The sequence below is a fragment of the Pipra filicauda genome, unplaced genomic scaffold, assembly GCF_003945595.2.
Source record: "Pipra filicauda isolate LSUMZ 115617 unplaced genomic scaffold, ASM394559v2 scaffold61_size3293851_pilon, whole genome shotgun sequence".
Classification (NCBI taxonomy): domain Eukaryota; kingdom Metazoa; phylum Chordata; class Aves; order Passeriformes; family Pipridae; genus Pipra; species Pipra filicauda.
In genome coordinates this window covers 1,934,375-1,961,179 of record NW_024104776.1, presented here as the reverse complement: position 1 = coordinate 1,961,179, position 26,805 = coordinate 1,934,375, and the positions used below count along the sequence as shown (strand labels likewise).

At 36.2% G+C, this 26,805-nt stretch overlaps 1 protein-coding gene across 1 annotated transcript in view; it reads left to right on the top strand.

Moving 5' to 3' along the window:
• DOK6 (docking protein 6) overlaps positions 1 to 26,805 on the top strand; it is a 247,241-nt gene that overhangs the window by 81,601 nt on the left and 138,835 nt on the right. Inside the window, exon 2 of the mRNA XM_027723126.2 lies at positions 13,840 to 13,947. Coding sequence (XP_027578927.1) covers positions 13,840 to 13,947 — 108 coding nt within the window. The remainder of the gene's footprint in view (positions 1 to 13,839; positions 13,948 to 26,805) is intronic.

Sequence of the window (26,805 nt, the reverse complement as noted above, 5' to 3'; positions counted from 1 at the left end):
TTTTCCCCTATTTTTTTTCCTATGTTTTGATTGTGATTTTTTGTTAGCAATGAGAAAAAAAATCTGAAAAGAAACTGGGGAAATCTTTACACTGACCTGTTCAGAGTAATTCTGACCACCCATCTTATGACAGGATTTTGAAGCCAAGCTTGGCTCTCTTTTGTGAAATAGACTCTTCCCTTCTTGTTTCTGCCTGTGGTCAGTGGGAATATTGCTCTCACTTCCTTTTGATCAAACCCTTTGTCTACAAAATATGACTGGAAAAGTTCAGTATAAATAAGTCATGAAAACCATGTAGTTAACTATGCAATTACTTGCCACAAAGACCAAGTTCTGAAAAAAATAAAAAACCCCATAAACCTTCTGTCTTCAGTGCTTGTACCATTGAAAGCTGCATTTGAATGATGTTTCTGCAGCTTTCAGATACAGTGATAGGAGCATCAAAAAAATCTACAAAAGATTTTAAAACACATTACATCAAAGCAAGTATTGTAAATGATGTTTGCTAATGATTAAGAATAGGAGAATTCAGCTATCTATGTAGAAAGAGATAAACAAGAGTCCTCTATGGCATTGCATAGTATATCTGCTGGAACATATCCTGTGAGGCAATTACTATTGCTAATAATATTCTTCATTTGCTGTGCTGCTAATAATAAAAGAATGGAGACTGTTTATAGCCGAAAGGAATTCCTGTAATGTAAGTAGCACTAGAGAGGGGTATAATTCTGTGAACATGTAAAAAAATTCAGTGTAAATAGGGCTGATATTCTGTTACAAGACTGCTCTATTTATGTAATATTTTATTCATCTATGAAGTCTTGGAGCTTAAATCTATCATAAACCAAGACTGAACTAATTTAAGGTGATTATTGAAAGATATTTTAAGTCCAGCAGGGCAGACTTAAGGAGACCATAGGGAAAACAATGGGAAGTAGGGACTTGTTAATTTGAAAGGTAGAGGAGCCAAAGGAGAAATTAGATATTGTGTGCTGTCTGAGAAGAATAGAATTGGATCCTTCTAAAGAAAAATAGAACAAAAGGCTCTGCCATCAAAAGATAAGATGGTACAGCATCCTCAACTGCTGAGTGTCATGGTGGCTGTCTTGCTGTGACTTGATGCTGTGAGTTCGCTGGTGAATGCTGCACTGAACTACCATGTCTTCACCTGAATATCTCTCTCTGCTGATAGATTCCTTTTAATATATGTTAAAAATACAAAAGCCAGCAGAAGAATGTACTAAATCAAATGATTTGGACTAAAAGGCAAAAATCCTTTCGTGCACATGTTAGCTGCGAGAATTAGATTTTCCACTGGGACAAGGCTCAAAAATTAAATCCCAATAAAAACTGTCTTTCCAAAGCACAATGGCTGCATATTAGCCTTTGAGAAACTGTGAAAACAGAATTAGGAATGTGAAATGTCCGGTGTTTTTTCTCCTTACTACTCCTCAGAAAGGAAATTATTTTTATCCTCGTAAGCCAGTACCATGAAGACAACAAGAAAAACTGACATACTTCAAATATCTCCTTAGATATAAATTGTGTGACTAGTAGAGAAGGAGATCAAAAAGTAGCAGGCACCTATTACATGGCTTTCTGCAAGTGAAGGAGACAGGGCTCAGTGACTTGCACATTTTCTCATACATCTATGCCCAACTCTTAGCTAACTTTATTTTGGCTGATATGCAAGCTGGGTCATTTAAGTGCACACTTTAAAACTAAAGGGGAGTATGTGTAGCAATTGCTGCTCTGCAATGCTGGACTTAAACCCATTTTTATAATGGGAAGAGTTTAATGACCACATAATAAGAGTTGCTTGGATTAATTTCTAAGATACTGGAAGTATAACTGTGATTTTAGAAGCCTATTAATGATATAAATACATCAATACATCTATTGGGGAATGACCAGAATATGTATTGATTAACATGCAGGGACTGAATTTTATCTACTGCCGTCAGTATATATTATCTGATATATATAGATGATGTAAATATAAAAAACCACCCCTCAAACTGTGAATTTTTTGGTGAGGATGACTGAGATTTTGAGTGCTCTTATATTTTATTTTAACTTATTGTCACTGTCCCACCTCCAAATCAGAAACTTTAAGGTATTGAAAATCACTTAGAATTCTCCCCATGACTTCGTTACAAATAAAACAGGTCAAGAAGATGCACTTTCTATGGACTCCTTCTGTGTAAGACAGTACTTGTGGTAAGCCAGTCAACTGGCACCATATACATAAAGAAGAAGCTAAGGATTGGTCATAATATTTTGCTTATTTAACTTTTCTAATACAAAAAATGATAATAAAATTGTTAGTTCATTCTCTGACAGTATCTGTATTTATTTATCTGAATATTTATTATTATTTATCTGACAGTATCTGTATTTACTGCCTACAGAATTTGGTAATTTTTTTTGTAGTTCATGATTCATAGTATGTTCTTATTCAGAGTAGCTATTAATAAAGGTAATCGTTCTATTAAACCTACTGTGTGTTTTCCATAAAATCTGCATATTTTATTTTGTAACTATAGTTTTTTACTGACTTTTTGCATGGAAGGGTTGCTTAACAAGAAAGCTGGCTTGCTGTGGTCTTGTGAGTTTGCTCATTGCTGTCACTATATAATATAGCCGTATCTGTAATAAGTCTCCTACTCTTTCAGTCTTATCCTTAAACTCTTACTGAAACTTCATAACTAAAATAAAAGGATTAATCAGTTAATACTGCAAAGCCAGATGTTTCTTCTGGTATAATTAATACTAATGAGCACACAACATTCCCCTTCCTTTCTCTTTTGCGTTAGACTACGCATTACAGCTTCATATCTTGTATCTGAGACCATCTCAGCAGTGGCAGGAAGTGAGAAGTGAGCAACACAATTTTCTGTTGTCCTATCTGCACTTTTAATACTGTGAGTGAGAAAAGGTGCTTGTGTTAGCTACTCTTAAACCAACATGCTGGATATTTGTGCTCTAAATTTGACCAGAAATGCTACAATTTTTTTCTCTTCTTCCACCCAGTCCTGTCCTCAGGTGGTCCCCAGAGCACAGAAAATCAATGTGTTTTCTATTTATATGTGTCTGATGAGAATATCAAAATAAATATCATCAGTTGGGTAGACTAATAATTTTCTTCTGCCTATAGGAAATGATTGTAAAAGGACAGTTTTAGCTCCTACAAGCTCTGGAATGTTGGTGATAATCAACAATAATCAGTGGAAGTGGAGGGAGGGTTGGGAAAGTTTTTTTTTTAGTTCCTCTAACAAAGAAATTTGTGTTTGATCTATGATACATGGAGTGTTACTGATTTGAGTGTGAGCCAAAGCATATGAAGGCATGGCTTCTGTGGATTTACCTGAATAAATTTTTGGTGAATCTCTCAGACACTTCTATGGCAGACTTTTTTGAGACCTATCGCAGGTACAGAGCAGGGAATTTGGAGTGGTCTTTTGGACTTCAGAAGTCTGGATTTGGAAACCATCTGCTTTTCCTCTATGTTATTTCCCTGGGGTCATAACAACATTATTCCTAATCCCCTGTAGTAGCATATTTCCCCACAGGACATCCTGTCTGGGAATGTAACACACCAGCTGCATTTGAGTTCTCAGGGAAGCTATTTCATGCTAGTTTTCTTTGAGTAAAAGCTCTTTTTCTCTGTTAAAAAATTGTTGTAAAGCTGAACAGAACTGGTGTTGGTAGTTACAAGAGCTGAGGGCTATAGCTTTTTCTTTCAAATCCTCTTAGTTGTGTGTAAAAGTGCTTGTTTTCTCATCCTTTTATTGCTTTGGATTATGTCTTTATTTGGTGCAATAGTGATGTATTGTAATAACAGACTGGTAACATCTTTAAGCAGATTTTCAGCAAATATAGTAAAAGAAGTATCATAAGAGTGGCAAAAGCAAATCACTAATATGAATGAAGCGGTATTTGAAATATGTATCTTTCTGTCTGTATGCATGTTCCTCTTAAACTTATAAGACCCAGAGGAAATTATGTTGTTTTTTAGGTGGGTGCCTGATTTGACTTTTTTCATTTTGTTTTTTATTTCTACTTTAAAAATTCAAGGTAGTTCTGTGTATGAATATTGCAGAAAATTTCACTGAATTACTCCATTTTTGTATCCATTTAATTTCTGCTGCAGACGATTCTTGCTAACTCTTTTAACTATTTCCACTTACCACAAGATGTGAGTTTGTCTTCCTCCCCTTCAGTTAAGTTAAAAGTAAGAAGTAATGAAGGTCTTTGGGGGCACGCTAGCATCTACTAAAACTGTTAAAATCTATTTGACAGGAGGAGATTTAACCTATAGGTTACAGTAATGCAGGTGATCAAATTTCAGAAAAATCATCACTGATATTAGACATCCTCTTGAACATTACTATTTGTATTGTCCTCCTTGAACTCTACTGCAGGCTTAATTTTGCAGAACACCTTATTTTCTACAAAGATGAATTTCTCCATAAAATCTAGTGGACATGTCACAGTACTTGAAGGGGAGTCAAAGCAGAATATTTAACTACATAAAAAAGGTTGTATTTGATTTGTAGGAAACCAACATGATTGATTCATACAGTCTGATACTTCAGAGGTTTATTGAATGATATGATATGATAGATATGATATGATATATGATATGATATGATATGATATGATATGATATGATATGATATGATATGATATGATATGATATGATATGATATGATATGATATGATATGTCATGGATAAATGTCATTTTGAAAATCTGTACCTCTTCTGTAGTACAATGCATCAGAGTATATTTGAAGAGCTTTTCTTCTTCATTGTCATTTATATATTGTTTAGTCTCACAATATAAACATATTGCATACACTTCATGCATGCATGTGTACCAGAGGCTGTGACCAGGTATTTAATAGAGTCGCTTATAGATTACAGTGAGCTTTCACCCATATATATCCATGTGGCTGGATTTGCAAAGTTTTCTAAATATATGCTGAAATGACAAAATGCGTTGAAGAATAAAAAACACTAACTTTCCTTATTCTACTTTGAGGATCGATTGCTGTTAAAAATTGTACACCTACACAAATATACAGTGGCACTTAACAGTCAGCTCTTGTTGTTTTTTCTTTGCAGAAAGTGCTTTAGACTTAGTGCTGTGCTCAGCTATATTAAATCCCATGCAAAGCAAAGTTTCCACTTATTTATCAGTCAAAACAACAGCATCCTGAGGACTGTGATTCTTCTGCTAAGGTGCATTTCTGTATGATAATGTAGAGAAAAATAAAGATAGATGATCAGAGGACTGGAGCACTATATCCTCCTATGAAGACAGGCTGAGTGGATTGAGGTGGTTTAGCCTGGAGCAGAGAAGGCTCTGGAGAGATCTTAGAGCACTTTGCAATATCTAAAGAGGGCCTTCGAGAGAGATGAAAAAGGACTTTTTACAAGGGCATTTAGTGATAGGACAAGGGGCAAATGGCTTCAACTGAAAAAAAAAGTAGGTTTAGATTGGATATTAGGAAGAAATTCTTTACTGTGAGGATGATGAGGCAATGGAACAGAAAAGTTGTGGATATCCAACTGTGGAAGTGTTCAAGGCCAGGTTGGAGGGGGCTTTGAGAAACCTGGTCCGGTCAGAGGTATCCCTGCTCATGGGCTGAGGATGGGGGTTGTAACTAGATGATCTTTAATGGCCTCTTCCAACCCAAACTATTCTGTGATTGTATGATATGTTAGAATACTAGCTGACGTAAACCTGGGGAATAATTTTGGATTCTGAAGATAAATTCGAGCTTGTAACCCTCTAAATTGAAGCTGTAAAAATTATTTGAGTCTTTGTCCCTCAGTAGTATAGAGTAAAGGTTTGTGATTACTGTTTTGTTCTGAAGCTCTGCTGCATTTTAAGGTATTTAGTTGCATGGTTTTGATTTTTCTAACACTTGCTTTCACAAATCCCTGCTTTCCTAACATGAAGTATTAAGGATCTGAGCAGACAGATACCATGTTTCAGTTGTAAGGATCTTATTTCAGATTGTGTGTGAAGGTCTGAATTTTGTTTTCTAGAGATGTAAATAAGAAATCTATCTCAATAACTGTCTATTTCTCAGCATTCGGTTCCCTTGTAGATACATTAAATGATGATATTACAGAATATCAAACCATTCTTTGTGGTTTATCATATTCAAGAGTACTGTGTAATTGTAACTAAAAAATGGGGGGGGGGGGGGAAATCTGGTATTTCCACTAAAAAAACTTCAGATGAGTTAAGTAAGGTAGTTACTCCAGTTCAGTTTGAGAAGTTACTCAAATTTAATATTAAAGTATTGTGAAACCATAACATTCTCTGTTGGTATTTTTTTCTGATTACATTTAGAAAAGTACCTGTAGAAGGAAATACAAACTTGGCTACATAATTGCTCCTAAGTAGATGCTGCACATTCAGCTTAAGCTCAGTGAAATGCCTGAGGTTTCTTGAGCATAGTATTTTCTTTAAAAGTATTGCAAGATCTGGGATTTTTCTGCTAGATGCATGCTAAAACTGTTGAAACCAAATTTTTGTTCTGACTTTCAGGGCTTTTTGTCATCAACTCTGAGGGCAGACATGAAGCAAACAGTGTTAGTTTTCCTCCAAAAGAACCACTACAGTTAGTTAGTTGACCAAAACTGAGTCAGAAATGCAGAAGCAGAAAGAAATGGCTACTTGAACTGATTTTTTTTAATAACCATAAGATCAATTCAAATGTAAGTTATAAATTCTGCTGATCTGCAAGCTGCTATGAAGTTGGAGTGTGTTAGTTGTGCAGGCTGCCCTTCTGTCCTTGAATTGCCCTGCTGGTACTTCAAAGCAAATTAACGGTGGTGAGTTTTTAAGCTGTGGGTGCTTAAGGATTGATAAAGTTCTATAACACTTTTCACGCAAATACAACATGCAGATCTGTTCAGATATGTATGCTCCACTCTCTTTTAAACACAGAAAAAAAAACCTTCAGATTCCATAACTAAAGTGTTTATACACAGAGTAGGTTAGCTAATAGAGGAATAGTTGGAAAATTGCTATGGTGTACTTTGATTTCACATAAATCTCTAATAATAAAATAAATCCTTTTATGGGCTACATGTATAGCCTGTGACTATAACACCATAAATTATAGTATATTATAGGCATCTATATGAATCTATAATGGCATGTTATGGCAGCAGAAAGATGACGTGTGTATACTATAACTGGGTGAATTGTCCCTAATCATCTCTCTCTAACCATCCTAATTCTCAGACTACAATCAAGCCCACAAGGAATGATCTAATCTTAGATGAAACAGTTTGTAGCAGATGTTTCTGCATTTCTTCAATTCCTAACTTTAAATGGCAGCAGATTTGCAATAATAAAAAATGTTATCAGAAATTTTAGGATTCGAATTGTGACACTAAAATGATCTAAGGCCTAATTGTATTGTTGCAGAAGGTCATGTTGCAAGCTCAGTAAACTAAAGCTTAACCTTGCTAATGGATGATGAAATTAAGCTAGAGGATATAGACAAGGTTATCATATATGAGGAATATTTCCCTGTTGAATATTCTTCATAACAAACTTTGAGACTGCATTTCTTATTAAAGAACTTACTAGTGATCTTTTTGGGATATATTCGTGTTTTTTTTTAATCCTGACTTTACAGTTTAAACAGCTTTGCTTTAAATGTGGTTGCTTTGTGGTAGATAGTTTGGTAATGTTTGAAGAAAATGTGTTGAAATAGGCAAGAGCAGGTGGAGAGTTAGAATCAATTGAAAAAAAGGAAAAACTCCCAAGGCTTATCGTATCTTGTGGTAAAGTCTTGGTCCCACATCCCAGAGCTGCTGACACAAGCAAGTAACCTCTTGCTTATGAGCAGGGCTGTGGGTTATTTTTGCCTCTCCTGTTTGTGGGGTGGATGTCAGATGACTGTGGAGTATCTGCTCTGCTGCTGGGAGATGGGAGTTCCCAGCAGTGTGATAAAGGAGCAGGAGCTGGCCTCAATTCCCTGCCATTCTGCCCCCTCTGCGCTAATTCGGGAGCTCAGTGCTGTGCAACAGTGTTCCGCCTCTCTTACTTCTTCATACGAATACAAATATGCCACCTGAAATGCACCCAATTAGTGCAGTGGGAACTGCATTTCCAAAAAAGTAGACAGTGAGATCAGTCCTGTTCAAGATAGGGAAAACAGTTTCTAGGGCAACTTAATTTCATTGATGCCCAGAAACCTAAGTGCAGGAGGGATGGCAAGCCTTCTTGCAACAGTACTTACTTTTGCGTTCTTAGTGCAAAGTGTTGGTAGCACTAAGCATGTGGATTGCAACCATGAGGTATTTTGGTTTGTGGTTTGGGATGTTTTTTGTTGACTTTACTCAGCAATAGCTTAGATCCTGTAACTTGCTCTTCAGCTGAGGTATGGATGGTTTTGTCTTCCCATTTTCCTCCTGGGCCTTTTTACAGACAATAACTGCTTTTCAGTTTCTCTTAAATTTTACTTGAATGCATGACAAGTGTAGTTTCACTGAATCAGTAAGGTGTCACCCCTTGTCTCTACTCCCTTAGCCAAATATGCACAGAAAAGTCAAAAAGTGGTGGGTGTCAAAACAATGGTTAAATATGACTTTACTGTGACAACTATTTTTATTTTTCTTTCTGTGAGTGCCACATTTTTAAGTTGTGAATAGATTTTTTCTAGCTCACGACATACTGCATTTCTCTCACATACCCCATAAAAAACAATATCCATTTTTAATGAAGATAACTAACGAGGTAAATTTGAACATATTCATATTTTAGTGTTTTTAATGCATACCATGCAGGTGTCTTGTCTAACAGGAGAACACTGCACATGGCAAGTCAGGGAGGAGAAATCAACAAGCCTTTCCTGCAGATAATGAGATGTAAATGCAGGACTGAATATTATTATGTAGTTGTCTCTCTGGGAGAACAATTTGATGGTTATGCTAGCAAAAAGCCCCATGAGCGATGCTTCAGTGCCTGTCCTGGTCAGTGATGGTTTCTGTTAGTAATTAAGAGCTGACTCATTGCTGCTTCTCTCAAGAGACAGATGTTTCTACAGCTAGTGGCAGAAAATTAGATGGTTTTCCAGTATACCTAAGAAAGCTGTCATTTGTCCTGTCTTTTGAATAGGGGCAGGGAAATTTCAGAACATTTTAAGTGGTTTGGAAAAAAGGCTTATAGTGTTTTAACTTTCCTTTTTGGCATTATTTAAAAAAAAAAATGGATGAGGCGTTATTTTTTTTGTTTCTGGTTTTCTATTGGGTTTTTTGAGTGGGAAGGGAAATTTCTGGAGTAATGTGTAGAGACTAGTCAATAAAAATCCCTTCTCTAAATATTAGTGATGACTGGCAAAACTTTATTAGCTACAGCTGTGGATAAAAAAAATGTTAAACTGAAAAGCATCTATTGTAAATGACTAGGAAGAGGCTTTAGAAATCTGTGGGAAAATGGATAATCATACAAAAGATTTCCACTGTAAACCAATTATTTTAAATTATTTTAGAAAAAGTAAAAAGTTTTTCTTCTTTTTGAAAAAAAAAAAAATTGACCAGTGAATTTCCTGTAATATGTATTTTAATGGATTTATTATGAACAACCATGGCAAAAATAAAACATAACTGTATGATATGACCATGAAATGTAATGGTCCATTCAGAGGCCAAAATTTTGCATAAATTAGTCAAGAATATTAAAAAATATGATCATGCTGGAAAGGTGAGATGAGTGCTGAATTAAGCAGAAGAAAAAGTACAAAAAGAAGATTATGGAGAGATTTTATATTAATTGATCTTTTACAGAATTTTGAGTAAAATATAAAAGAAAGGATCTCTGAAGATTAATAGAAATGTATTAGCACTGGGAATCGAATTTCTGACTGGAAAGATTTCAGAAATCATTTAGGGGGTGGTAAGGTTATATAGTTCCAGGTCTGGAATCCTTTTCTCTCACTAACGAGATGAACCTATTCAGGGTCCATCCTCAGGAATAGAGACTACTGTCCCCTGCAAGCTTGTACATTGTAAAGAGTATCATTCCCATATGTTATTGCAATGGACAACTGAATCAGTTCTCACTAGACCACAAGTGTGCTGGGTTACTGCCATGGCTTACTGATACGTAATTGCATAGAAGGTAATGAGATCTAGAGGAATATTTTATTCTGCTTTGCTCATCTTGTAAAATTCAGAGAGGAAGGGTGTTTTTTAAAAAAGTTCTGCTATGCCTAGGGCTCAGCAGAAAATTTCAGTAGAATCCTTCTTAAGTTTGTAATGAACAAGTTTTGGTCCTTCTAATTGACACAATAATAAAAGAAAACCTAAAAATAACATGTACTTAATGTTGTCTTTCTGAATGTCTGCAGTAAAAAAAGCAATGGCATAGGGTGCCATTTTTTACCCTCGATACAAATTTTTAAAATCATATTCCTTGAGCAGTGAGTGCTCATCCAAGTATGTAAACCTGATTAAGTGATCAAATATTTGGCATTTCTTCAACTATGCATATGTGGAAAACAGACACTTAAATCTCACAGGAAATATCTAAGTATTATGGAGGCAACACTGTGACTGGTTCCATTCCCTCTGTTGTTTAAGGGCTGATGCTGATTTCTCTCAAGATGGCTACCCCAATTATCTGAGGACTTTAGAAGTCTTTCAGAAGTTTTGATTGCAGCCAATGGCATCCTAAAGTAGGCCAGGGATAAAAGACTATCTCAGAGTTCGTGAATAATTGAGTAGGCTTTTGTATAACAATGAGGTGCCTTATGAAAGGCAAATGTTTGTTTGCTGTTTGCTTGCATCTGCACCTATTTATTCATATTTATAGGTAAATTCATATGCTAATGCTTTTTCAAACACTGAAATACAAACTTTCTGTTGGTATAATGAAGTAAAAGGCTGCTGAAATGCAGTGGAACTCTATATGTTTAAACCAGCTTTAAAATTAGGTTAAAAATGTAAAATCCAGATTCAAGGATGTACCTTTGTGTATGTATGTACTGTATCAGGAGTCCTCTTTAAGCCATTCCATTCTTCAGATTCCTTCTCTTCCTAAAGGTCTGGAAAAAACAGATGCCAATAAATTGAAGCCGTAAAAGTTTAAAGGACAGACTCATGGAACTCTCAATTTGGTGTTCTTTAAAAGCAAAGACTGTTCATTCCTGCAGACTATGTCCCAGTTCTGAAATTTGGGGAAAGGACTGGTAAGGAGCATCCTTAAAGATAACTAGCATCAAGCCCTAGAATTCCACGGAGACTTTGCAGCACCCAGGTTCTTCCTCTAGAATTTCATCAGCTTAGCTGCAAACCCTCAAACTCACTTTCACGCTGTCCTGAATTGATATCCACTGAAAAAAAGCCTGAAACTGTCATTCAGGATAACCTTCCCCTTTGTCACTGAAGGAAATGCTTTAGAGTATGCATTAGATGACCCTTTATCCAGAAAATGTTCTCATCCTCACAGAGAGAAATCTGACTCCTCAACTGTGATGTCTAGTTTGCCTTTTTTTAGGGATATTTCTAGTGTACTGGATCTAACGTACTTTGCATTAAAATGAAATATGACTCTGCAGTATATGTGTATATATATTTTAAAAAACCAAAACCAACTCCTACCAACCTTCCAAAAATTTCAGTTAATTAACATAAAATATCTGTTACATTATCACCAGCTGTCCAAAATTCAGGTAATCTGTAAAATGAGGATTCCATGGCTGTGCTAAAACCCACCATCACCGATGATCTGGCCTTGGGTTGTTCTGTATTTTCTAAAGAGAATTTTTTGAAGACTGTAAACAATTAAGGGCAGATAATGAAAATAAGAAAATCAAGAAAATGAAATGAAGAGAGTGGGTTTTACCTTGAAAAAGAACTTTCTCCTCAGAGTAAGACAGATGAACCGAAAATACGCATGGACTAAAAAAAACATCCAGAAGATGTTTTTTTAATAAAACTCCTGGCTCTTTCCAGAAGAGCCAGGAGTGTTATTAAAAGTGACACTTTTATTAAATTAATAAATATGTCCGCTTTGGACAGTTGGTGCTATTGCTTTTAGTAAGGTCTAGGTAGTGCGAGTATTCTATACCTGTGTGTGCAGCTTTTCACCCTCTAGCATTGTGTAGTTAATATGGTTTAATCAAGAAATAACTGTGGGAGCACTGCTGTAGCTTTGGTGAAGTCAAGTTGCAACACTGCCTAGATGTTGTTTAAAGAAAGTACTATCTAATAAAGATGGTTTATGATGTCTCACAGTGTAATGTCATTTTTTTCAGGAAATATGATATTGTCTTTGCTTTTCCCCAGGTTAGGTGAAGTAATTTCTGAGACAGGAAGTACAATTGTACAGTTGACACTTTACAACCTTAGTTGAAAAAGCCTAGGAGTTGTATGCTTTGTAAGCTGTATACTTGCAGAGGATATAATTAAATGCTGTGCTTTCTTCCAAAAGTCTTCATAATTAAATGTATTGATACTGTAGTCCAATGATAGTTTTTTAAAAGAAAACACTTATTTTGACTGATAACATTCATCTGAGGTAATGACAACAGTGTAGTGTCAGTATTATTATATCATAACATGGTTAATTAAGCTTAATTATTTTAATGACCCTATATTTTTGCTGCATATACTCAGTTTAAACAGTATCACGTTGAGGGGAAAACTCCCTGCTCATACCTCCTTGATATTTTTAATTCTTTTTTTTTGGTAATGAGAGATGTGGTTGATTCAAATTAAATAGTACTGTATTTCTTGTGCTGTGTCATTAAATTCTGTAGAATTTATACAAAAGTAAGGCTCTTCACATATGGCCAGTGGAATCATTACCTAGTACTTTGTTCATGGTGTTTTTTTTCCAATATATCCTTGAATTAATAACATAAAATTCTGTATGGTATTGTTTATAGAGCTGTGCCAGTACTGAATAGGATAATGAAGTAAACTACTGTCATAGATTATAAAACTAGATTAATATCTAATCTCTTACTTGCATAATATAGTCTAGAGGATTATCATTAATCAGCTTCTCTTTGAACTGCAAATGTATGATTATATGATAATTCAATTCTTATTTTAAAATTCTGGTTACAGCAATACAGTGAGAATGCTTGGTAGGTAGTCTAATAAAGTACCCTTGTTGTTTAAAAATGCTTTTAAAGCAAAATCTAGTGCATTTCTCATTAAAATGAGAGGATAATACTATTTTGCCTTCTACTTTCTGAAGGGTTTTATTTTTCGCTACATGTTCTCCATATTTAATAATCTGCATAGTTTTTCCTTAGAAAGTTTGTCATTGAACTGAGAGAACTAGATGTGTTGTCCAATAATGGTCACATTAGTGCTTGCTTCAACCTTGTGTTTTCTTTTCTGGGTACACAAGGCAATGCTGACTGCTGATTACTGTGTTCTGTTAAAAGCTGCAACAAGTGTTTCTAAATGATATCAATACTGTCATAGAAATAGAGCACAGACAAATGTGAAAGATAGAAATGTGTGAAGTGATTTCTGAAGATACTTTCTCTAAAGACAGTCTTACAATTCCTTTCATACTCAAAGTCCATGGATTTACTTACATCTCAGGAATTGTCAAATTTGGCATTCGTGAAAGAAATTGAAGCAAAAAAGTCTACAAATGACTGACAATCAAAAAGTATAAAAAGACAGATTGAGTATACTTGTGTAGAAATTGTTGATGTTCTCAGAATTTTCCAGACTTTGTCATTTTAAAATATCTTCCTAAGTCAGTTATGTAACTGAATGCATTTATGTTACTGTCCACCTTTAAAGAAAAAACTAATAGAAGCCATTGATTTTGTTTGCAGATTTTCAGGCGTTGTTGGTTGGTTTTCAAGAAGGCTTCCAGTAAAGGGCCCAGGAGGTTAGAAAAATTTCCAGATGAGAAGGCAGCATATTTCAGGAACTTTCACAAGGTAAGTCGTGTCATGAACTGAAGCATTGCCTGTTTACCACTCATCTTTGGGAAGAGTGTGGTCTTAGTATGTCTACCTTGCAAACAATACAGTGAGTCTTGTTGAAAACCTAATCCTGACAATAAAAGCACAGTAAAATGTCTCTAAGTCTCAGTGATGCAGGTGAGATATCACACTGGTTTTTCCTAGATGAGCACAAAACCCTCAATGTGTGTGAAGTGACAGAATAATGTGGGGTTCTTTATTTAAACATTAGCTGTTCGGGAATGTGTAAAATTGTGTGCCTATTCAAATGTTGAATAGGTACTTATTAACTAAGTATTGAACAAATTCTGAAAATGCTAAATGCCTCAGTTGTAACGGTGACACTCATTGAATACATAAGGTTTTTCTGAGAACTCTTCGAGATTTACAGGGTCTGTCAACAACAAGAATTTTTAGCAGTAAGAAGATGGGATTCACTGAGTGAGATACTCCGTGCTTTCTCTGTCACCTGCACTTCTGTGATGGGAAACAAGATATTTGAGCATGGGTTCTTCTTTCTGTCTTGTAAAGTACTGTTATCAGCCGCCCCCCCCCCCAAAGTCTGTCAGTAGACTTCACGTTAGTTAATCCTAAAATAGGGCAGGGCTCGGTGCTTGTACTATCATCTTCTCTCAATTCATCTTTAGCTTATGTCATGTCAATGTTAGATATTACATTAAAACTGTCAAGTTGAAACACAAAGAAGACTCAACCAGGGGCCACACAGCAAACAGTGAAAAAGTGTGGATGTAAGCCCAGATCTCTTGAAGGCAAATCTGATGTTTTCATCATAAAACTACAAATTAGCCTTTAAGTTCTAGTAGCCTTATGGTATCTCTAAATGAAAAATGTATATCTAATAAATTCCAGGAAATTATCCTGTGAATATTTGTAAGAAAAAGAGCCCTGGTAATTTCATATTGACAAAAATCCAACTTCTTACATTCAGTTGCTATCTGGGTTTAAGACTGACAAGTACTAAACTATCAGCACTTTCACTAATGTACCACAATGTCAGCGTTTGTTCCCTGTGTGGAGGAGGGCAAAAGTGATTCTACCCTTCAACATAAATTAAAAAGAAAAAAAACAAACTTTTGCTTTCAAAATGTAACAATGATAGGTCTTTAAAGGGATTAATTGGATGGTTTGAGTTTATAGCTGTGGTGGATTCACCCTGGCTAGATGCCAGGTGACCACGAAAGCTGTTCTGTCACTCCTCTCCTTGGCTAAACAGGGGAGAGAAAATATAGTGAAAGGTTCATGGGTCGAAATAAGAACAGGGAGAGATCAGTCTCTGGTTACCATCACAGGCACACTCAACTCAGGGAAATAATTTAATTTATTACTAATCAAATCAGAGTAGGGTAAAGAGAAATAAAATCAAATCTTAAAAATACCTTTCCCCCACCCCTCCCTTCTTCCTGAGCTCAACTTGATGCATGGTTTTCTCTCCCTCCTCCCCACTCTAAGTAGCACAGGGGAATGGGGAATGGAAACTGCCATCAGTCCGTCACACATTGTCTCTACTGTTCCTTTCTCCTCAGGGAGAGGACTCTTCATACCCTTCCCCTGCTCCGGCATGGGGTCCCTCACATGGGATACAGTCCTCCACAAACTACTCCAGAGTGAGTCCTTCCCACAGGCTGCAGTTCTGCATGAACTGCTGTGGCATGTGTCCCTCCCATGGGGTGCAGTCATTCAGGAATAATCTGCTCCAGCGTGGGTACCCCATGGAATCACAAGTCCTACCAACATCTGCAACATAAGCTCCTCTCTCCATGGGCCCACAGGCCAGGAGCCTGCTCCAACATGGGCTTCCAACATGGCCACAGCTTTTGTAGAAGCCTTTGGGGGAAGTTATTTTTTTTTAGTTCTTTTTTGAGCGTTATGCCTATAGCATACTTTATTTTAAAAGGGACTCGGACTTTCCATGTTGCTTGTCAACTGTTGTCATTGTAGAAAAATAATATGAAATACAAGAATCGTTTGAAAAGCTAAGAAAATAACCATAGATACAGATGCAGATGAATGTTGTAGTATTGATGGAAGAGTGGCCATCTGCAAAATGGAAAGCAGGGGTGTTACTCTTTTTCATCCCTTTTTTCCTTCTTATTCCGTTTCTTGAGCAAAATGAGTGGGATGAGAAAGAAATGAATACTCTTTCCTATTTAAAAGGATAATGGGCTTCTCGCAGTAGAGAAAGAGGAATTCTATATATTCGCTTGGATTGTACCCATTTTTCAAATAAAGCCATGAAATCATTTCTGAAGGTATATATTCAAAAATAGAAATCCTGAATCTTATTATTTGGCTTGATTTTTTTTTCAAGGATATTTTATTATTTCATAGTGATTATTCTCCTCAGTTACCTCCATTCCAATAAATGAAATAGTGGTGAAATTGATGTGCATGACTTGTGAATAGTCATCAAGTGTAACTATTGATGGAACAGTGTAGGTCGCTGTAGGATCAAGTATAGTTATTTGATTCCTGGTATTGGATGAAAATACCCTGATTCTCTTTCTTTTCTAGAGCTGTTAAGTGGTTTGTTATATTTTGAAGTTGTTCAAAATGCATATTTATTTCTAGCCAGTGCAAACTGTTAGCCCTGTTTTGAAATTCTCAATTTCTTTATTCACTCACAAAATATAAGGAAGGCATATAGTATTCAAGTTTAAGATTAACTCTGAACTCTGAGAATCAATGGAAAATAATTATTAAATATTGAGGAAAGGAAAACTGGTGTTTTAAGAGATACTAAAATATAAGTTGCAAGCCTGAATCCTTATGAAAGGACAACATGCTTAAAGGGGCAAGAGGCACTGCTCACACTCTAATATTCATATAAGACTATATATATCGAACCTCAGATCCTTTTTCTTGTACAGTCTCTTTGTAACTAGTAGAAGAAAGTGGGTGCTATGGCGTGGGACTGTTATTGTCCACTGTGATTGTCTAGGAACTTATGTCCTTCAGACTTTCAGATCAGTCTAGGTTACATTGGAGGAAGGTCTAGAAGTAGCACAGAGATTGTATTGTATTGTGCAATTTTTTTAGCTCTCATGCAGAATTATAGAAGAAAATGTTACATCTCAAGCGGAAACAACAAAAATTAGTATCTTTGATTTATCTGCATTCAAATCAGTATCCAGGATCACAAGCAGTACCTCAATAAAAGATATCCATCAAGATCTCCACTATGTTTGAGCTTGAAATGAGGGTCAATGAAATTCCTCTTTAAAGTATTTTACCTAGATGATTGTATGTCTGCTATACTTAGGTAATAAACTTGTGTACTGGGCAATGTGAGTTATAGAAGGGGCTAAACAAAGGAAAAAAACAAGAACTGGTAGCATAAAGCTAAGAGAATTAAAAATAAAGACTTTCTGGTATACATATCCTAAAGAAATATTCATTAATGAGTAAATAAGCTGGCATCTTTAGAAAGTAGACTCCCTCCCCCTCAGCCACTATCCAGTTTATATATGGGTTTATTTGTTATTCTACAATTTCTGTAAATTGCTGTTGTGCATTGCTTCCCTGTTGTTTTTTTAACTAGTAATTTTCTTATTATAAATAACAGTAATGACATTATTCCTAGACAAGTGCCTCCTGACAGCAGCAGTGCATATTACATTCATTAACCAAAATGTGACCTCATCTGTTCACTCCAGTTTCTGGTATCAAATTAAAACTTCTCATTACTGTAAATGTATATCATTACTCTCTTGCTCAGGTAAGTTATTGCTCAGCTGTACTGTTTTCCCTTGAACATTCATTGTAGAGGTTGTGCAGAACATCTGTGTTAACTCCCAGTGCTCCCTCCAAAAGGGGCATAAAATGGCAGTAGCTCTGTGCCCGTCCCAGGGGTGGGTAAGTTCTTGATATCTGTTTCTACACTATCAGAAAGGGCCAAAAACAGACACCACAGCTTTACCAGCTTAAAAGAGGTCATATATAACAAGCTTGCCTATTTCTGTAATAGAAGATATAAGGTATGTAAAAAGTGAAATTCTTTCAGGCTTTGGAGACATATTGATCAGACAGTACCAGTGCCTGTTACCCATTAGGAGAGGTTTGCAGGAGCATTACAGGAGATAAAAGTGGTTAAGTAACAACATGAAGGTTACTAGTAATAAGCACAAAACCTGAAGTGCATCCAAGTGAACCAGGAAAAACATTACACAGTTGACCAATGAATTGTTAAAGCGGAATTAGAAAGGGCAAAGTAAAGTTTGAAGAGCAACTAACCAGAATAAAGACTGGTTATAAATACAGATTCTGAACCATGGGGGGCAAAAAGCTTGCCAGAGACCCAAGAGTATGAAGAAAATGTGCAAAAAAGAGAGTAGAAATAAGCACTTTTGCATTGGGGTTTACTGTAGAGAAACGTGACATGTTCTAGTGTGGTTATGCAAGGGAGGATTCTGCAGAGATGTCTGTGTGTCATAAACTTGATCATAGATACTTTAGGCCCAGCTACATGGAGAACATTGTTACTCAAGAGCCCAAATGGAACTTAATGATGACATAGCTGAATTAGTAATGGTAGTCCATAAATACAAGAATGAGAATCAACAAACAAGGATTCTTCCATTCCTTGTAAAATTTCCAATTCCATTCATGCACGCTTCTTTTTCACTTATAAGTTAAATAACCTTTACTTGAAGCAAAGGTCTTGTGAGTTGGGTCTGTTCCTGACAAGATATAGCTATCTTGGAGCAAGAGGAGTTTGAATCTGTAAATAGCTGATGTCTAGTATAGAGTTCAAGACTTACTGACTTAATCCCCCCAATATGTGAGATTGTTCTGTTAAGATTGTGTAAACAACAGCTATATCTAAGGTTTTGAGTTTTAAGTTAGCAAGATTTAAGTAGGATAAGGTTTTCAGATTTATGTTATTTAATAGTTTTTCCTGTCATTTTGTTCGATTATGATGAGCTTTATATAAATCTGCAAATGCAAAATGAAATAAATTGCACATTTTAGTAATGACTTCTGATAGTCAAAAATATATATGAGACAGATGGTGTTAAGCACGTGTTATATAATGCGTCCACAAAAATAGATAGTAATCAAGAAAAAGAATAGCAGTACCCTTTTAACTGTAATTCACTGAATCATATTTGTGGCCAGGGCCACACAATGGGAGATACCTTACAATTTTCTTTCTCTGCCTGATTGTCCTGAAGAAACTTATGGAATGCAATCCCAGTGATTTATGGCAAGTTGTTATATCAGCTACAGCAGTTTCTTGAACAAGTCTTGGCATTATGACCTCCTGTGCATGTGTGCACAAGCACACACCCATAGTTTCTGTTGTACGTTCATAGTCCTGTTTGGTAAGAGGAAGGAGGGGATAGGTTATATTTGTGTTTAAAAACACTATATTCAGATACAATAAGATATTCATTCTTCTACAGCACAGTTCCTAGTCTGTAATTGAGATGATCTTAAATCACGAGGTGTTTATTCAGGATAAGTGAATTCCTGATTCTTTTGAAAACAACTAAATTTTGCCACAGTCATCTACATGCTAGCTCATACAAATCTCAAATGTAATTACAACTCTGAAATGAAAAATAAAAATCTTTATATATGGTAACATTACCATAATCCTTATAAGAACTTCTCTCCCATGGTTTCCATTTAGTTACCTTTGGGTTGTTCTGGTTTGTTCTTTTCCTTCATGTACTCTAGACACTGCCAAATTGCCTAAATAACACTTCTAGTCACTAAAAAAATGTGAACTGGCCTACCGTTTACTGTAGGTTTGTCCAAGAGTCCTGTTTTATTGTGGAGTATTTCAGACTCTTGTGTTGCTCATGTTCACTACAAATCAGAAGTTGTGCAAGGCTCCTTATGGGCATCTATAATCTGGCATGCTACTATTATTACTTATGATATTGCATGGCTTCTTAGATGCACAGGCATTCTCAAAAAGGAAGTTGGATAACCATCTGTCAAAATGTAATTGTTAGGCTTGATTGATGTGCTTTTTGTGATAAGATATATTGTAACATTTGATTTGCATTCAAATTTGAATATTATTTGAATTCCCCTTCTGTGCTTTTTTTTTCCCTTGGTATAATTGTTATACTGTCTGTTTTTCAAAATGGCAATTTCAAACCTGTCTGGTTTTGCTCTGTTGACCATTATGCTTCTATTATTTGTTTGTTGATCTGTCGTTCCTCAGTAAGTCTTTACTTTCTCATCTGGTCAAATTCACTCAAAAATTCATATTCTACAAAGCATGAATAGGAATACCTTATGAAGATCTGGTCACATTCACAAATTTTGAATTTTTGCTTTGAAAATCATCCCAATCTTTGAACACTTTCTCCTTTCCCTCTGTTCCCCTAATGGTCCTTCCTTAAAAGTATTGTTGCCTAAATAAAATTCAGGGAGAAAAAAACTCCAGGCAACTTAATTTGGAGGGAAGGTAAGGGAAGGTTTTAATGATGCCTCTCAGGCATTGGGGTTATAATGGTCATGCCCTGCCCCCCGACCCAGTGTTACAATTTTATAATAATGTCCATCCAATCCCTGATTTATCCACCCTCCGGCCTTTGCCCCGTTCCACCCCTGACCTGCCCCTCCGGAATTGAGTCTGGGGTTGTTTTGGGACCTTTCTCTCATCATCTTCCTCTTCTTCAGGGCACACCATCCTTGGAGCTTGTCCAAAGTTCTGGGTGATATCTGGTGGTCCATGCCAGGGAGCAGATGTTCTTAAACAAAATGAAGGCCTACCTTGAAAAGAAGACTAAATATGCTACTGGAATTTAGGGGAACTTGATATGGGAAATATGGAATGGGGTAAGAGGATTGGGTGTATGTGTAACTACTGTGCTAAAGGGTGAGGGAATAAATGCAGCTGCTTCTAAAATCTACATAACTACTTCTAAAAATTAAAAATCAAAAATAAAATTAAAAAAACCCCAATCAACAACAAAAAACCTTAAGGCAACAGTATGGTCATTTTTTTTCCACAGAATTTCTTTCAGAAAATGTGAAAATAGTGATCTCAAAGTAGCATTTTCTTAGGAACCCAGTGAATGTGTGTGTGACTATGTTAGTTTTGAATAATATTTTGCAAGCTTTTATCTGCAAATTATCAAGAATTTGACAGTTATTTTTTGTAAGTCTTTGCTCTTTGATGCTGAAAGAGGTGCCCAGATATACTTTTTGTGGTTTTTACACCCTTATTTGCCAAGTCTTCCACAGAAGAGATAACTAAATTTTCCTAAAAACTGTATTCTTATTTTCCCCCATTTTGGCACATAATTCTCTTCAAATATTTGTTTACAGCACTTTCAAGTAATGTCTTCTAGTAAAATCATCTGGTTGGTATGAGAAGGTTATGAAGGACGTTGCTTTCGTAGGCTGCTATTACTCAACTGATGAAATTAAAATGAATGCTATTTAAATTAATAACTGTTAATAAAATTACTCAGTTCCGTACACCAAACAAAAAGATTTGCAGTAATTATCAGATCCCGCTTAAAATATAGAAGTATTTGAACAACACAGTTGTTCAAAGCAAGCATTCTATGCACCAGAAAGCAAATTGCAGGAATAATTGGAGCTGTGCTGGTAATAAAGCTGTTAATAGAGTCTGAGCACATCAAAGGGCAGCATGCAAACTAATAAAACAAAATCTTTTTTCAACAAAGATTGTGTTAAGACAATAACGTCTTCTTTCCTTAGCAATGTAATGAAGAAATCTAGTTGAGCATGCTGACGCGACTTTGAGCTGCTACAAACATGCATCTAAAATGCATAAATAGTCCCTTCCTATATGGGACTCCATTCATCTGTCTAAACCTTGGAGTCACAATGTATTAATTTGAAGAGTCAATTCACAGGGTAAATAAAGAAGCAATGTCAATGGGTGACGTTTAACTCCTCAACAGTGGCATCAGTGGCTGAATCTAAGTATCAAGGGGGAAATAAAAGTGTGAAAAATAAAGATAATCTCTACTTGTAACACAAAGCCACACCAAGACCTATTGGTGGTGGTTCTTATCTGAAGATCCATGTACACTTTATTACAGTATAATTCATACTAGTAGTTGAGTGTGTGTACAGTTTGGCAGCAAAAGGGACTCTCTTGCCCTTACAAATCAGCTGTTTAAATAGAAGCCTGTATTCCCATTATGTTATTAACACAAACTGGAAGACTGAAACTTTTTCTTGGAAAAAAATAGTATTGGATAGAGGAGGAATGTTTAAACATTTCAGCAGGAGGAGAAAAAACAGTTACAATGTAAAACTTCCAAAATGCCATTCATGCATAGAACAAACCTCTGGAGCCCATGTAGTTCAATCCCCTGCTCAAAGCAGCATCAGTCAGATCACACTGTTCTTGCCCATGTCAGCTGGGTTTTGAATATCTCCAGGCATGGAGGCTCTGTAATCTCTACGAAACTAAACATGAAGTCCTGCACCTGAGACCTGATAACCAAAGCAGTAAAAGAGACTGGGAACTGAATGGCTGGAGTGCAGCTCTTCTGAGAAGGCCCCGAGGGCAGTGGGCTGAGCTGAGCCAGCTGTGCGGCAGCAATGAAGGCAAACACTGTCCTGGATTGCCTCAGGAGGATCACGGGCAGCAGAGCGAGGATGCTCGACCTGGAAGGCTTCTCTCTGCTGAGAGCTTATTAAGCCATACCTGTAGTATTGTGCCTAATTCTGGTCCCCTCACTGCTCCATTCAAGACAGAGGAAAAAACAGAGTGCCAGTAAGGAATCTGGAGGTTGGAGAACTTGAGGAAAGACTGAAGGAACTGAGACCGAAGCAAAGACTGAAGGAAGGTTTGCACTAGCAAAGAGAGAAGGCCTGGGGGCAACTAATAGCAGGCTTCCAGTTTTGATAAGGTGACTGAGGTGTTCTCAAGGGTGCCCAGAAGAAAAGTGTCAATGGGCAGAGGTTACTTCAGGGGAAATTACCTTGATATAAAGAATAAAAAAAAATAGCCATGAGAACAACTAAACATCAGAACAGGCTAAGCAGAGAGGTCAGTATTTCCTTGTTGGAAATCTTGAAGGCCTAGCTTGAAAAGGCCCTGGCAACCTCATCAAAGACCCTGCTTTCAAGGTGGACCAGGAGTTCCATCCAACACAGACTTTTCTGTGAACCATGAATTAAAGTTGCTACTAGTTCTTGATATATTCCTGAGCCGCATGTATTGTGTCAAACTGGTCTTGTCCTCTCCTGAGTATGCTTTAGCTATTTTTAATGATGGAAGAAATATCTTCCTAATGTCCCTTAAAACAGTCTCAAGAGAACTCTTCTTTGAACTGCTCTTGTGTTGTTGCTTTACAGCAGAGAACACAGTGTCTCAGTTATGTATATTCAGCTTTTGCCATGAAAATCTAGCCATGTTTTGGCAAAGTTTAAAGCCTTGCAAACCTGTGTTTTGTGTGTATTTTTTTGAAACACTTCTGACTTTGACAGCTAAAATGTCACATGTAATCTGTAAAGCTTCAAATATGATGGAAATTCAGATAATTTTCTCTCTTGAGTAATGAAATATGTTTCCCCCGGTTCTTTCAGACCTAAAGCCTGACATTCACTGTAATAACTACTTGTCATTTCTGTAGACTAGTACAGGGGCAGGTGTTTGAGATGAGATCATGGAGCCATTCTCTGTATGTATATCCTCTGGCACTTGGTAACAGGGAAAGGAAAATCGTTAAATTAAAACTTAGAGAAGAAATAGACCAAATAGAGGAAGGGAGAAAAATAAAGAAATAAATGTTCTACCACTTTGTGAGAGACCTTATCCATTGAATATCTGTGGGAAACATCAAGGTTGATAGAAAGCAGGCTGTTCAAAGAATTGATATGAGAAATGCTAAAGCGAAGAATGGAATGCGAAAATTTTGAAGAAAGTGTATATTACTAGAGGTAATAAATCTATTTTAGTTGACTGCACAAAACCAAGGAGACTGGTGCAGAAATAAAATTCCTAACAATGAGAGAGAGGTGAACAAGGAAGTAAAGAGCATGGACATAGTCTCTCTCTTCTGCTCCATTATACCTGGGGCAAAGACAGTCTTGCAGCAGGACGGGTGCACATTAACAGAAAGCAAGGAGGGATTGTTCAGTCTTTGGCATCCAAGCAAATTGCTCTCTGATGATACTACCTCATTTATTCCAGCAGCAGGGAGGTGTGCACTTCTCAGACATTGCCCAGGAGTGGCCAGTTCTGAAATACGAAGAGCATGTGTTTGGAAGTGAGGGTTTCAGTAGCAGGGACCCAGATGAAGCTGGGGAATAGGCACTTATGAGAAGAGAGACTGGAATTAAGGTCTCTGAAGCAGGTCCTCACTGGTCCTTGGGGGGAAATCAAGAAGAAACAATTGAACTAGGATATAAAACAGCTGGCTTCTGCTGTGGAGATTTGCACTAATCAAATTCCCCTTTTTAATGCAGCATTGTTGAAAAGCCGAGTCCTGGATATCTTAAATTCAAATCAATAGTTTAAAGGACATATTTTTGATTTTCATTTGTTTTCACCATGTTCTTCCCTGCCAATATAATCCACACCTCTCAGAACTGAGGAAGGCGGGAAAGAAAATTATTATTTTTGAAATCATCTGTGTGAAATATACTTGTGTGATGACCATTACAGAAGAACCACAAGAGAAATCAGGTTGTGTACTATTAAGTCAGAAAAACGGTATGAATTTAAGACAATCAAACAAATTTATAAAGCCTCTATTCAACAGAATGGTATTTATCATTTTTTCTGACTGCAGTGAAAAATAGTTATGAAAAATCAAATGCAATCGTTTAATTATGACTATGTGTAAATAGTCATAATATGCATAAAAGAATGTATGTATAGAAAGGGTGCCATTAAACATAAAGGTATTTATTTGTCTTAAGATACAGGGTAGGAAGGCTGTAAATCACACCCAGTGGGGTCCACTGCCATAAACAACAAGAAAATTATGGACTAGACCTATAGAACTAGCAGTCAAAGTAATATTGAGGTCTTCCTTTCCTAGCCTTTAGCACTCGAATCTGCTTATTTTTTTCCCATATTCTCTGTGTCTATTTTCACTATTCAAGTGTATACTACATAAATAATAAAAGTTCATGATGAAAGTTAAAGACCTAATTATCTAGCCTGCTGTTTATAACACTAGTAAAACAGTGTTATGTGAGAATTTTTTTTTTCTTTCCTAATGACAACGTTTTCCCTTGAAGCTACTCTGAATTATGTGTCTGTGTTGCTGGGGAATGTTTACCATTTCAGTGTGGAAATGGGAGTAGGCATGGGCCCTTGTACAATAACTATAAAAGGAAGCAGGCAGGTAAAAACAACAGGTTATGGTATATGAGGGAGGGGAGACAGGTTTGTCACTGTAATTTACTTTTTCTTAATAAAGGGAAATGAAATATAGTAAGTCTTATGAGTACTAGGTTTCATTTAAAGTTTTGATTTACTTAGAGTAAATAAAGAGCAATTTATTATGAAAATTAGCACAAAACTATCTAATTTTTACTTCTTAATAGAAGGAAATTTGAAATTCAAATCACTGCCTGATGAAGGTTATTAAAATGCATTAGAATTGAAAATGTAGCTGTATGTAATTGTCATAATAGATACTCAAAATTAATTTATCCCCAATGACAATTAAGCTAAAAGAATTTTCAAATTATCAGCCAACAAATTTCAGTTAATTTTAAAAACAAATAAAATGAAAACATTTCAAAAAGTTTATAAAAAACCCCCACCCTCTTTTAAATAATCATAAAAGAAGGATTTTTCTGTTTAGAATCATTCCTTTTCTTCTTTTCCAAATTACTGCACTCTTTTAATTTTTTTTTACCTCAGTTTTGCTTTATTGCATTTTTCTCTCTTTCACCTTTTTCTCCCAAAGAATTTTGGACTACTTTGGGTGTATGTGTACACACACATGTACAGGCATGAGCTGAATTTAGATTAAACCAAAGTAACTAATTTTCTTTCTATATCTGGTCGTTTTTCCTCTAGTTCGTGCGTTTTTCTGATGAGCACCCAGGAATCTCATAGGTAGTCTGATGCTATTAATACTTCCTTCAGAATATCTGAAATACCTATTATACCTATGTTTATGTTTAAGAACAGCATCAAAATCCATTGGGTTGGGAGTTATTTTTAAAGACACTGGGACAAATTTACACCCTTTAAAAATCAACAGAGGAAAGTTGTTCTAAAAAGTACTGGGTTTGTGCTGGGTGTGTATTTATTGTTTTAATGCTTTGTAAAACCAAACCAAACAAAACCATTTAGGCTAGTGGATATGTCTTTGATTGTGCTTCTACATATACACACATGGGCTTGCACCACTTGCTGTTGTCCACGACCATCAATGTGGCAGAGACCCTGGCTAAGCCCTGTGCCTGTGTGTGTCTTCCTCCCCTTTGGCAAAAGGTGGTGAGAAAGCCAGGAACAGGGAGGGCAATGTGTCTTCTCCTTTCCTGGCTAATGTAATTTATTTTTTTTCAGAATATAGCTCTTGATAGTTCAACAGATACTCAGCATCTGAGAGGTCCTTAAAATCTGCATCAAGAGTTTCCTCTCAACTCTTACTTTTTTTTTTTTCTCCTGTGAGTGTTACAATGGAAGTAAGCCAGCATTTTTGTCACCTGGTTCTGACCCAAGGCTCCCCAATGGATTCCAGATCTGACTGAAGTGACCTACAGGCAAAGTCTTTCATAGTTTGAAAGGGATAGGAAGGGGAGTTAAATCTGTGGCTCAGCCACTGGCATCATGTATGGCATAGATACAGCCATAATAATTTATGTACATTGAAAGCCTGTAGTTACTTGTAAACACTTCTG